The sequence below is a fragment of the Pipistrellus kuhlii genome, unplaced genomic scaffold (genome assembly GCF_014108245.1).
Source record: "Pipistrellus kuhlii isolate mPipKuh1 unplaced genomic scaffold, mPipKuh1.p scaffold_m20_p_11, whole genome shotgun sequence".
Taxonomy (NCBI): domain Eukaryota; kingdom Metazoa; phylum Chordata; class Mammalia; order Chiroptera; family Vespertilionidae; genus Pipistrellus; species Pipistrellus kuhlii.
This window is the reverse complement of record NW_023425416.1, coordinates 30,198,169-30,211,638: the sequence shown is the minus strand read 5'-3', so window position 1 is coordinate 30,211,638 and position 13,470 is coordinate 30,198,169. Positions and strand designations below refer to the sequence as shown.

At 36.6% G+C, this 13,470-nt stretch overlaps 1 protein-coding gene across 3 annotated transcripts in view; it reads left to right on the top strand.

Moving 5' to 3' along the window:
• Positions 1–13,470, top strand: part of ATP2C1 (ATPase secretory pathway Ca2+ transporting 1) — a 100,595-nt gene that overhangs the window by 58,270 nt on the left and 28,855 nt on the right. For all 3 annotated transcript variants that reach the window (XM_036431495.2, XM_036431497.2, XM_036431498.2), the window contains 6 exons: positions 1,925–2,049; positions 3,616–3,713; positions 6,176–6,271; positions 6,633–6,722; positions 8,935–9,039; positions 11,418–11,574. In XM_036431495.2, the coding sequence (XP_036287388.1) occupies positions 1,925–2,049; positions 3,616–3,713; positions 6,176–6,271; positions 6,633–6,722; positions 8,935–9,039; positions 11,418–11,574 (671 nt within the window). The remainder of the gene's footprint in view (positions 1–1,924; positions 2,050–3,615; positions 3,714–6,175; positions 6,272–6,632; positions 6,723–8,934; positions 9,040–11,417; positions 11,575–13,470) is intronic.

Sequence of the window (13,470 nt, the reverse complement as noted above, 5' to 3'; positions counted from 1 at the left end):
TTCCACTGTTAGGGTCAATTTGCATATTACTCTTCTATTATCTAGGATAGGCAGATAATCAGAAAATTTATTACTTACCTATCCTTATATGAATTACAGAAAAACAAGGGTGAAAGAAAGGAAGATGATGATGTGTGAGGTGTAAAGTAAGAGTGAAGCTCATCTGAAGAAAACAAATGTAGAAAGTAATAGTTCAAGAATTAGAGAAAAATCAATGGATTAAAGCTTTGGCTGGGTAGCTCAGTTTGTTAGATGTCATTTGTAACAGTTGATGAGCAACTAGTTGCATCTAAAGGACATTGCCCTGCCCAGCTGTTGTGGCTCAGTGCTAAGAACCAAGAGGTCACAGTTTGATTCCCAGTCAGGGCACATACCTGGGTTGTAAGCTTGATCCCCTGTGTGGGACATGCAGGAGAGAGGCAGCCAATTAGTGATTCTCTCTCATCACTGATATTTTTCTCTTTCCCTCTTCCTTTCTGAAGTCAATAAAAATATATTTAAAAAATTAAGGACATTGCCAATTTCAGATACATGTATACCTTAAAATTGAGGAATATAGTTAAAATTTAAGTGAAAATTTTCACAACCCATTTTCTTCTTCTGCATATTATTTATAAAGAGATCTAAATATAAAAGCATGAAAAGGTCCATTGGATCTGTATTGCAAATGATGATATCTAGTTTCCTTGAAATATGAGGGTTAATGAAGGCATAAGAAAAGAAGATTTTATTTGAACTTGAAATAATTCAAAAAAGAGAAGGATTATTAAAAACACATATTTCTTGATTCTTCAGTGTACACTGTTTAGGCAGTGGTATTGAAAGTGTTATTCATTGGCTTTTAATTTTAGAATTAACCTGTAAACAAAGCATGAAAAGGTAATTATGGTTATAGAACTGATTGCTAATGATATCAAGTTAGGTCATGTTAAAAAAGTAAGTATAGAAATTGGAAAGTAGAAACACAGGAGAGAACAGTGTTAGAATGAGAAATAGAAATTATATATCCTTATCTGTATTGGAGTCAAGAGATAACACTTGAAATGGAATAAATGCAGAGATTAGATTTTTAAATTATAAGGGAAACAGTGAAGTGATTAATTTTTTTGTTATGATAAAATACACATACCCTAAATTTACTGTTTAAAAGTATACAATGCAGTTAAGGATATTCATAATGTTGTGCAACCATTACCACTATCTATTGTCAGAGCTTTATCACCCCAAAAGAAAACTCTTTTCATTAAACAGTCATCCCCATTCTTGTCTCCCTTGCCCTTTGTAACCACTAAACTGCTTTATGTGTATATGGATTTGCTAATTCTTGATATTTCATATAAATGGAAAGGTGTCCTTTTGTGTCTGGCTTCTTTCACTTAACATTATGTTTTCAAGGTTAATTCATATTGAGCATGTATCAGTACTTCATACATTTTTATGGATGAATAATACTCCATTGTATGTATATACCACAATTTCCTATTCATCAGTTGATGGACATTTGAGTTGTTTCCACCCTTTGGCTGTTTTGAATAGTACTGCTTTGAACAATTTTAGACAAGTTTTTTCTGAACACCTGTTATTGTTAATAATAATCATCTATAGATTATTTATAGATGAGGAAACTAAACTACAGACCTGGAGAAATAATAGCTCAGGGTCACACAGGTAAAAATTGGTGAAGCGAGGGGTACAAATCTAAGCAATCTGATGTCAGAACTTACATTCTTTAACCACTGCTTAACCTGACAACTAGTAAATGTTCAGTAAATGTTCACTTTTCCTTTCTTGTGAGGCCATTTTTGGGTATTGACTATTAATTTTGCATTTTTTTTAGCCACTCTTTTAAGTAACAGACGTCTGAAATTATTGCTGTGGTTACTATTTAACTTAAACTTTAATGCTATATATACATTGGTTACAGTTTGGCTGTAGCAGCAATTCCTGAAGGTCTTCCCATTGTGGTCACAGTGACTCTAGCCCTTGGTGTTATGAGAATGGTGAAGAAAAGGGCCATTGTGAAAAAACTGCCTATAGTTGAAACTCTGAGTAAGTCTGTGGAAAGAGCCTATTTATACAATGATATGTTAGTTTACACTAACAGTGAGTTATCTTTGGGTTTTATAATTTTTTTCTTAGAGGTTTGCATTGTGGTGTTTGGCTTGTGGCAATATGAGTATAGTTTTAGCAACCAAAAAGTAATTAAAAATGCATATCCTTCAGTTCAGGTAACTTTTAGAGAAGTTTTTCTGCATCATGGAATGTTCTAATTCTTAAATCATGCTTTTAAAAAATCTATATAATAAATGAAACCTTGGAGAAAAATTCATAGAATTTTTTGACATCTCAAGAAACCTAATTGATATTTATAGATCCTAAAAGGTCATACTTAAGTAGAATTCACTGATAAGAACAGTAAACATACAAGTTATATTGCTATGATACAACTTTATATTTGATATGAAAACTGTGATAACTTTATATATGCTGTGAAGCTTTTTTTAATTTGGGAATTCAAGATTGTTGAATTTAAATTCTAGTTTGCATTTTATTATTGAAAAGGTAAAATACCTTCAAATACTGATTTAAAAAATTACAGGGTTTTATATTTAGGCACCCTTAAAACTTTCTAGAAAATATATAGTAATAAAAGCATAGTATGCTAATTAGACAGGACAACCTTCTGGACGAAGCTGGAACTGCAAGGGAAGCCTGGGTCCCCGGTGCCTGTTGTCGGCGGGAGGGAAGCCTGAGTACCAGATGCCAGGTGCCAGGTGCCAGGTTCCGGAGGGAAGCTGGTGCTGGCAGCTGGGGGAAGGAAGGCATACTCTTGCCCGAATTTCATGCATTGGGCCTCAAGTGTATTATATAAAACTAGAGATGCAGTGCACTGGGGGTGGGGGACCCCTCAGCCCAGCCTGCACCCTCTCTTAGTCTGGGACCTCTCGGGGGATGTCTGACTATCTTAAGTTGGCAGTTGGACATCCCCAAGGCCAGGCTCACAGCTGGCTAGTGCAGCAACGGTGGCGGGAGCCTCTCCCACCTCCACAGCAGCACTAAGGAGCAGCTAGAGGGGTCCTGGTCTACTAGAGGAATGTCCTCCTGCTGGCTTACATTCCTTACTGGTTGACTTGCTGCTGCTTAGCGCTGCCAGGGAGGCGAGAGAGGCTCTTGCAAGCACTGCTGCACTCGCCAGCTGTGAGCCCAGCTTCTGGCTGAGCAGCACTCCCCTGTGGGAGAACACTGACCACCAGGGAGCAGCTCCTGCATTGAGCAACCAACTGGTCCTTCTGGTTGTTCCGCCGTAATGATTGCTTAGACTTTTATTACATAGGTTATTATATAAAGCTAATATTGAATAGCATGGAGGAAATTCAACTGTAAGTAAATAAGAAAATTTCAACATTTATCAATATCTAATTTTTAATTTTAATTTCAGAAACTACCTTACAATGAAGCAAACATGATGAGAGTCAACAGTCTAAAATTATCAATGAGTTTGATTTGTACAAAATTCAGAGAAGCAGGGCAGGCTCCCACAATCTTTGATTTGCTGTCAATGTGAACTTGTATTTCTCCTTGACTTTTGGTGACTTGTAATGGTTTATTCTTTAGGCTGCTGTAATGTCATTTGCTCAGATAAAACTGGAACACTGACGAAGAATGAAATGACTGTTACTCACATATTTACTTCAGATGGTCTGCATGCTGAGGTACTCTATAGATTATTTTAACAACAGTATTACTTTGTTAAGAAACTTTATGTTTAACATTGTTAACTGTTACAGAGTCTTACCTTCAAAATGGCTGTACTTTAGTCAACAGCAGAACTTTCTCCTTCCCATGTGATTCTATCAAGTCTTAATCTTACTCCACTTATATAGTACTATAGCTTTTAATCCAGTTTGACACCCCTCTTTTAATTACCTTTACATCCATTCATTACAAACTCTTGATGTCCTTGCTTTATGTGAAGCTTGAGGGATTTTTTAGAACCAAATTTTGAGTATGTCACTCCATAAATTAAGATGCTTCAGTGGCTTTCCATTGTGACCAAGATCCTGAGTGTGGTCTTGCAAGGCCCTTCATGTTATGACCATTATTTCCTTCTTCATCCTTTTATGTTCCCCTTTGCTTTCTGTGCATCAGACACAATGGTCTTATGGTTCTTCCAGTGGGACAAAATTATTGCTATATCATTTTTTGCACCTTAGTTTCATCCCCACTTCTTCAGAAAAGCTGGCCAATCAGAAATGGCTCTATGTTACATGTTTTTTAAAATAAAAGTTTATACCTTCTAATCCTTAATCCAGATAAAAATGTTAATTACTGTTCCTATTGTACCGTAAATTGTAATTGTGCAAGAACTCTGTTACCCAGCACAGGGCCTGACTCATAGTAGTAAATATTTGTTGAAAGAATAACTAAATAGATAAATTACATTATCTTAGAAATATATTGGCAGTCTTTTGAGTGCATATCAGTATATGTGCATTTTGAGCTGGTTGAGGACAATTTGCAGTCTTACCTAGTCTTGGCAGGATTTCTGTAGAATGGTCATTAACACTACTTATGAGGGCTACAGTATTTTAAATGCATTAACAACCAATTCATTGAGCAAAGTAAGCATTAGACAGATTGACATAATTTGTACTTAGGTTTATTTAATTCCATTTTATATAGGCTTAAAATGAAACTGTTGATATTTAGGGTTTTAAATTTTGCTGTGTTATTAAATATACCTTTTCTAGATGACTCAGAGGGGTTATTGGGGTTACATGTGGTCCAGGTAGAGGATTTAATTTTCTCTTTCGTTTTATGCCCATAATTTTATATGTCTAGCATTAACCATGTATAATTTCTCTCTAAACTATCTTTTTTTTTAATTAAATATATATATTTTTATTGATTTTGTACAGAAAGGAAGGGAGAGAGATAGAGAGCTAGAAACATTGATGAGAGTCATCGATCAGCTGCCTCTTGCACACCCCCTACTAGGGATATGCCCACAACCAAGGTACATGCCCTTGACCGGAATCGAACCCGGGACCCTTCAGTCCCCAAGCCGACGCTCTATCCATTGAGCCAAACCGGTCTTGGCTCTCTAAACTATCTTATTTTTATTGTGAAATTTAACTTTTGTTTATGCTCTATCCATTGAGCCAAACCGGTCTCGGCTCTCTAAACTATCTTATTTTTATTGTGAAATTTAACTTTTGTTTGGCTTTGTTAGCCATACCATATAAGTATATGGCTTGTCTCAATCTCTGATTTTTAAAACTGGTGTGTAATATGCTGTTACAGTAGTTTGTAAGTGCTAGGATAAATCACTTAATGTCTTTGAGCCTGCATATTTGCAAAAAAAAAAAAAAATTCTGCTTTTGTTTACATTATGTTTGTGATGAATGTTAGATTTGGAAATGGACTTGAATTCTTTGTACGTTATTAATATAACTAGAGGTCTGGTGCATGAGATTTGTGCACTCGGGGGAGGAGGTCCCTCAGCCCGGCCTGCCCCCTCTCAAGGTCTGGGAGCCCTTGGGGGATGTCTGACTGCCAGCTTAGGTCCGCTCCCTGCAGTTGGACATCCTTAGTGCTGCCATGGAGGGCAGAGAGGGTCCTACCACTGCCGCTGTGCTCGTCAGCTGTGATCCTGGCTTCTGACTTAGCGCTTTCCCTGTCGGAGCACACTGACCACTAGGGGATAGCTCCTGTGTTGAATGTCTGCCCCTGGTGGTCACTACGCATCATAGTGACCAGTCATTCTGCCATTCAGTCGATTTGCATATTAGCCTTTTATTATATGGGATTTTTTATAAATTTAAGCGCACTTATGTATAGCGATTTTCATGTTTTATGGTATACTATACATAAAAACAATAAGATTATATTAATTAATGATTATATTGTTTATTCTTATGATATATTATACATTATTATAATTATTATAACTATTAGTATTATTAACTAAAGATTCATCATTGTGGCAAAAATGTGAATTTATAGTCCTTTAACTATTAAAGTTCTTTTAGACTAATTTACATGCTTTTTTATGTATACATGCTGTGTTATGATTTATAAAATGAAATGAATATAACTCACCATAGATTTTGTTTTTCATAGATATTGTCACTATCTACTGATCATATTATTGACCCTACTTTATGTTCCCTAGGTTACTGGAGTTGGCTACAATTCATTTGGAGAAGTGATTGTCGATGGTGATGTTGTTCATGGATTCTGTAACCCAGCTGTTAGCAGAATTGTTGAGGTAAACATTTATTCTCTAAGAAGGTGACTTTCTTTTTGTTGTTGTTGTTAATCCTCAATGTAGGATATTCTTTCAGTTATTTTTTAGAGAAAGTGAAAAGAGTGGGGGGGACGGAGGGAGAGAAACATTGATGTGAGAAAGACACATAAATTGGTTGCCACCCACATGCACCCCAACTAGGGGTGTGGGATCAAACCTTTAACCCAGGTATGTGCCCTTGATCAAGAATCCAACCCATGACCTGCTGGTGGGTGGGCTGACACTCTACCACTGAGCAACATCAGTCAGGGCAGAAGATGATTTTCTAAATAATGACTTAGGACACAGTGATGGGTTCATAGTTTATGTTTATTTCTCTTAGGCGGGCTGTGTGTGCAATGATGCTGTAATTAGAAATGACACTCTAATGGGGAAGCCAACAGAAGGAGCCTTAATTGCTTTAGCAATGAAGGTATGTATCTAATCTCTCTTCTTTGACATAAAATACCACCCTTACAAGAGAATGTGAGGCCATCAATTTCATTATTACTGGTTTTAAGTACATTGTTTTTACTACCTTTTGGTAACCAGTTTTAGTCTTTCTGGAAATACAAAGCATAGAGCTTTCTTAGTATAATTTTATCCCTTATATGCAAGAAACTGTGATGGATTTCTTCTAATGTAGAAATGATTCTGTTGTTTGTTTAGAGTGTTTTTGTGAAAAACTCTATGTGTGTTATTGCTGATAAATACTGACTTTCAAATGAGTTAAGGACAATACTCTAGTATTTCCATGTAAAAACCCTAAGAATATCATGAGAAATTAGCTTTTTCCAGTTGGCCCTTTCCCTTCATTATTTTAATATATTTCTTTTTTTATTTTTTATTTTTTTTTAGAGAGAGGAAGGCCAAAGGATAGAAAGATAGAAACATCAGTGAGAGAGAAACATCATCGATCACCTGCCTCCTGCATGCCCCCTATTGGGGATCAAGCCCACAACCCGGTTATGTGCCTTTATTGGGAATCGAACTAGTGACCTCTTTGTTTCTGGGTTGACACTCAACCACTGAACCATACAGGCTGGACTCCTTCATTATTTCTTAAAATGAGTCCAAAATTAGAATTTGTGTTAGGGAGACGAGGTGCTGTTTCAGTGACCCTTTTATTTTAGTTGACCTCTTCTCCTAAGCCCTGCATATGATTAAATGAGAAATCTAAAAGTCTGATCTGTCACTCCCAAAAAAAACCAAAATCTCTACTTTTAAGAGAAGTTAGAAACTTTGAGACTTTGAAATAGAATATGCCTCTAAATGAGGTTACTTCAATTGAGATCCAGTATTGAAATGTTGGCTTTTATAATAATTTTAGAAAATAAAATAGATAGATACTTTTAGAATATGTTTCCTTAACAAACGATAATATTTTGTTATCATTTTTTCTCCTTGTAACTAAAATAACATAGTATATAGCTTTATATAATAAAAGCCTAATATGCAAATTGTTCCCTCCACCAGGAATTTGATGGGGAGTTTGACTGGGAGTTTGACCAGAGGGTGGGGCCGGAGGTGGTGGCAGGCAGCCAGGGGAAGGAAGGCGCCCCAGCCAGCAGCCAGCAGTTTCTAGGGACCCTACCCATGCACGAATTTCATGCACTGGAAAAGACATTCAAAAGTTGAATCTGTTAACAAGATTTACTATGGCATATTTAACTTTATCTCTTTGAGAGAGAAAGAATATGAAACTAGTTCCTTATGGGTAGGGGACTCACATTGTAGGTAGGACATTAATACTGATGTGCTTGGAACAAATAAAAGGCAGACCAATATAGTAAGACAGTTAAGAACAGTGTCAATTCAGACTAGGGATCTGGGCTTTGAAGGTCCCTTAGGAAGGGTTCAGATAGTTAAGTAAGATAAAAAATGCAGAAATAAAAGCATAGAGTAATAAGTAAGCATAGAATGGATTTTTGGCTTGTGAATTGGTTAACCTGGATGAAATGGAAGGAGTTTGAGTAACTCAGGGGATTGTTAAATAGACTATGTGGTCAGTTTCGGGGGGAATTTTGAAAGCCAGGAAGTAGTTTCTCAACATGTTTCAGTAGAAAACAAAAAGTCAGCAGAAGCAATGAACTATGCTTTTTGAGTAGTTTAAAAAATATTTTTTAATATTTTGAGGAAAATGCAAAGGGGTATTGGAGAGGGGAAAATTTATTATTTGTTAATACTACATTGGTAGTAGTCAGAATATCAGGTGGTAGGTGAAGGGTATAAGGGAGTAGAATGGGAGCAACAGGTAAGATAAGAGTTGAATCCCTAAGGAGTGAAGAATTGAATCTGAAATTTCTATTCATTATAAAAGTAAAAGCTCAGTATTGGTTGAGTACCTTTTATATCTCCTGATTCTGTCCAGAATTAAGTCAGTAGAGGTTTTAATATTGTCAGTGTTGAAGACTTAGTTTGTGGACAGTCCAGGTATCTAAACACCCAGGCTCTCATGTTGAATATGTATGCTGCTATCCAGAGAAGTATGGTATATATAGATGGATTACTGCTATTCTGTCACCATTATTTGAAAAAATCATGTATGTCTAGCTAACCTAACTACAAGTTATGATCCTTGTTCATGTTAAAGAAGAAAATAGTCATATGCTGATGAGAATTAACTTTCTTTTTGTGCTGTATAGATGGGCCTTGATGGAGTTCAACAGGATTATATTAGAAAAGCTGAATATCCTTTTAGCTCTGAGCAAAAGTGGATGGCTGTTAAGTGTGTACACAGAACACAGCAGGTATCTTTCCATTTTCAGACTACTTATTACATTTTGTTAACATAGATGATTATTTTTATTTTTTGTCTACCTTTAGATTTAAATAGTCATTGAGCATAACAAAGTCCTGTTGTTTTAAAGTTTGTATAATTCATAGTGTATTCATCCCTTGCTATTTTCATGTTCTCTTTGACTTTGTGCCTAGATATATCCAATTTTGCTATGTGAGCAAATAACTTAAATGATTTGGAGCCTGTTGTCAGTTTCCTAGAGTTCGTGACATTAAATTCTTTCAACATATATTTTGTCCTGATGACAGACTACTAGAGTTCTGCTATTCTTTCACTAAAGGAATGCCTTTTCTTCATAACAAACAAAACCACATTATTTTGTGATACTGGTGGATATATTATTCTAAGATAAGACAGTAAACTAAAGAAAAGAAAGATATAGTACACAATCAGTTCTAACCAGGATGGGTGAAAAGAATCCCCAGGATAGAGGTGAAGGGAAGTTCCCGGATGCATCCGTCATGCAGCAGGTCTAGAAACCAGCCAGCTCACATTAGAAAAGGAAAGGAGAATAAGATTTAAAGACGAAGGTCTTTCTTCAATAATAATAATATAGGAATAATAATTTACCTGCTCATTTGATCATGTGAAAAATATCATTTAGCAGGGCTTTATATTACATGAAAGAGTTCCGAATTAATTATTAATAGGTGTAAAGACAACTAAGAAAATAAAAATAAGGCAGTTATTAACTGTCTAAAATAGGGGTGTCGAACTCAATCAGAGAAGGGGCCAAAATCTAAAATCCAGCCTAAATCGCGGGCCGAATGGTTTACTGAACAGTCATAAACTGTCATTGTGATGGAAACGCAGCAGAGTGCAGTGATGACAGCGCGGTGCAGGCCACATTGCAAGGCCTGGCGGGACGGATTTGGCCCGCGGGCCTTGTGTTTGACACATGTGGTCTAAAAGATAAAACTTAAGAAAATAAATGTTTTATTTATATAGGCCATGGAAACAGTATCATGCCTTTCTGCTGCCCCCCTACACTCTAATATCTGTTCACTAATCAGGTAATTAGTACCTCTGTCTCAGTGTGAGCACATACTGTAATAATGTGCAGAGAAACAACAAATTAGCTCTGGTTTCTAAATTTCCATTTGGAAGTGACACAAGTACTTTCATATTTATTGATCAAAGCAAGTCATACCTGAGAACTTGGTCAGCAAGTCATACCTGAGAACTTGGTCAGGGGAATATATTCCTACCAAGTGCCTGCACAGAAAACTGGATGTGTATGAACTGTTCTAGTGACTACCACTTCGCTCAAGAGTGGGAGCCATAAAATAAATAGAATACTGACAAATTTTGCTTTAATTATAACTAGAGGTCTGGTGCACGAAATTCTTGCAGGGGAGAGGGTGGTTTCTCAGCCCAGTCTGAACCTATCCAGTCTGGGATATCCCTCTCACAGTTTGGGACTGCTGGCTCCTAACTACTCACCTGCCTGATCACCCCTAACCACCCTTCCCTGCCAGTCTTGATTGCCCCTAAGTCCCCCTCCCCTGCCAGCCTGATTGCCCCTAACTGCTTCTGCCTGGCCCCCAGCACTGTAACTTTGTCTGGAAGGAGAACCAGAGACTGGAAGATGTCTGGTTGACTGGTTTAATTAGCATATTACCCTTTTATTTGTATAGATTATTAGTATAGATGATATGGGGAGGAGGAATAGATAGTGGGGGTGGCGAAACTACCACTTATCACAATAGACAATTATAAAATTGATAAGCAAAAAATATAAATAATATAAACATATTTTTAAAAACTTGGAGATAAATACCAACATCTATAGAGATAAATAGGCTTGCCTTTTAGGGTAAGACTAGAGGTAAGAAAGTTTGGGCAGGGAACTGCAATTTTTCATTGTAAGCTTTTGTATATTACTCTACTATGATAAAAAATAGAAGAAAAAGTCTGCTAATACCCTTAATTATAAGGTGGTTGTGAGAATACATATAATGTATACATATACTAACAACCAAGAGAAGAAAGTCTGAGTCATTGCTTGGGCAGATGTTAGCTCTCTTTCCTATTCTTGTTAAGTTGTGAGCCTCTCCTCAAATCTGAGTGCCTAATCTGGGGCTTAGTATAGCACTGCTTTCAATGTGTAAGCGTGAAGGTAGGGAGTAGATGCTGTATGTAGAGTGCAGGAAACGCCCACATATGAACTTTTAATTTTCAGAGTTCAAGTGCCACTTAAAGCCTTAGGCTTGAGTAGCTATCCTGGGGATTATGAGAAATGAATACTGCTTGCTTTTGGATTCCAATGGAAGATATGTACAAGTTGAAATTAATTTGAATTTATTTGCTCTGTTCTTATTCTTCTAGGATGGACCAGAGATTTGTTTTATGAAGGGTGCTTATGAACAGGTGATTAAGTATTGTACTACATATCTTAGCAAAGGACAGACTTTAACACTCACCCAGCAGCAGAGAGATCGGTCCCAACAAGAGAAGGCACGAATGGGCTCAGCAGGACTCAGAGGTAAGGATGCTTCAGCATTGGCCCCCAGGTGGAAAGATAATGCTTTCTGTTCATTGTAGATAAATTCATGCTTCACACCTGAGCTGTACAGCTCTAGTTTAGGCTTCGTAGAACCCTACCATTTCTGAAGTGTTATGTTTTACTTGCCTAATTGACCCCCAAATCATGGACAAATGGGAATATTTCAAAATATGAACTCTTACAGACCTGCAGTGATGTATTAGTAGGTGATTAAAATTTTATTTTTATAATAGTTATCGATTTATTAGGGGAACAGGGTGGGAGAGAGAGAAAAACATCTGATGTGAGAAGAATCATCTATTGGCTGTCTCCTGCACACCTCCTGTACCTCCAGGGGATTGAGCCTACAATCCGGATATGTGTCCTTGTCCGGGAATTGAACTGTTAACCTCCCAGTGCATAGGATGATGCCCAACTAACCAAACCATACGGGCCAGGGCAGAAATTTTATTTTAAACAAGTTTATCTTGTGAGGAAGGAGATGGATGGAGGTAAAGTGATATTACTCCTTTTATTTCATTACTTTGACAGTCTTATTTGTTAATAGATCTAAAACACTTTCCTAAATATTGAAGCATTCCTCATCTGCTTTATTCCTTTGGCATTTACCAGTAAAGTATGAAAGTGCCCAGATTCTGCTTATGTTTGTGTTGCTGACTAAACAATGGGGTGAGAGGATCTGCTATGCACATACACATCAGGCCACTTCTCTTAGGGACATCATGTATGATTCAAGAGGCAGGGGTTGGACCCACACCTGGTTTTTACCTTTTGAATAGTCATCTGGCTTGTGGCTAATTACATATATATCTATGTACAATAGATGTCTCAAGGAAATTGGAAGAGTTGGCTTCCTTAAATTTATTATTTTTACAAAATGAAGTCAAAGACTTCAATTCTTGGGAGAAAGAAACAAGTTATGTAAAAAAATCTTCAAACTCATGGTTCACTTAGGGCTTTTTGTGGCTATCCAACATTTAAATAGGTTTATAGGATTTTCTGATTTATAGGTTTAGAAAGGTATTCTTGTGGTTTTATTTGAGGGCACAGTTTTGTTATTCTTAGTAGCTTACACCAGAGGGTTTCAAAGTTAGCTGGGATTTAGAGACACAGAGGAAGTCTTAAAGATTTGGTATGTGCTTCCTGTTTTCCTTAATTTTTAGAACAGGGGTTTCATATTTTTTAAATTTTGAGTCTTATCATCTGCAGGAATGCGGAGGTTTTGTTGTATGTTTGCTGTTGTAATATTGTGAAATAGATCAGAGTTGGTCGAAGACAAAATCTTTGTTTCACAGAGCTTTAGAAAATACCCTGGTCATTTTTCTCTTTCATCTTGTCTTTTCCACTTCTGCTTGTGCTTCACCTTCCTCTTCCCCCTGAAATTACTGTAATGAATAACCGAAAGATTTTAAATTTAACTTTATATATACTTAGGTTATATCTTATAAAACAAGTTTTTTTTTTTTAAGTACAAATGATTCATAATTTTGAAATGTTTGTTTTTATATTTTATTTGGGGACCTTCTACATGAAAAAGGTCTACCTAGCCTGTCCCAAACAGTAGCAGTAGATCTTCATTTGTTCTAAAGAAGCAAACAGATAAATATAGGATACTAAGCTCTAGGCTAATATCATCCCTCCATTGAGAGTGCCAACAGCTGGTCTTTTCTGATGCAAACTGATGCTGTCCCCTTCTGTTACTATCTGCCTCTATGCCAACACTAGGGACTGTCAAGGTGAAGTCATATGCCGAACCATTTATCTAGCTGTGGGGCCCACATCTTACACTGGGAAAATAGAAGTTACTATTTGCCTTTACAGTTGTGTTTTCTTAATATATCTAATCCTCCATGCTTCTGTTTGAATAAGAGTGGA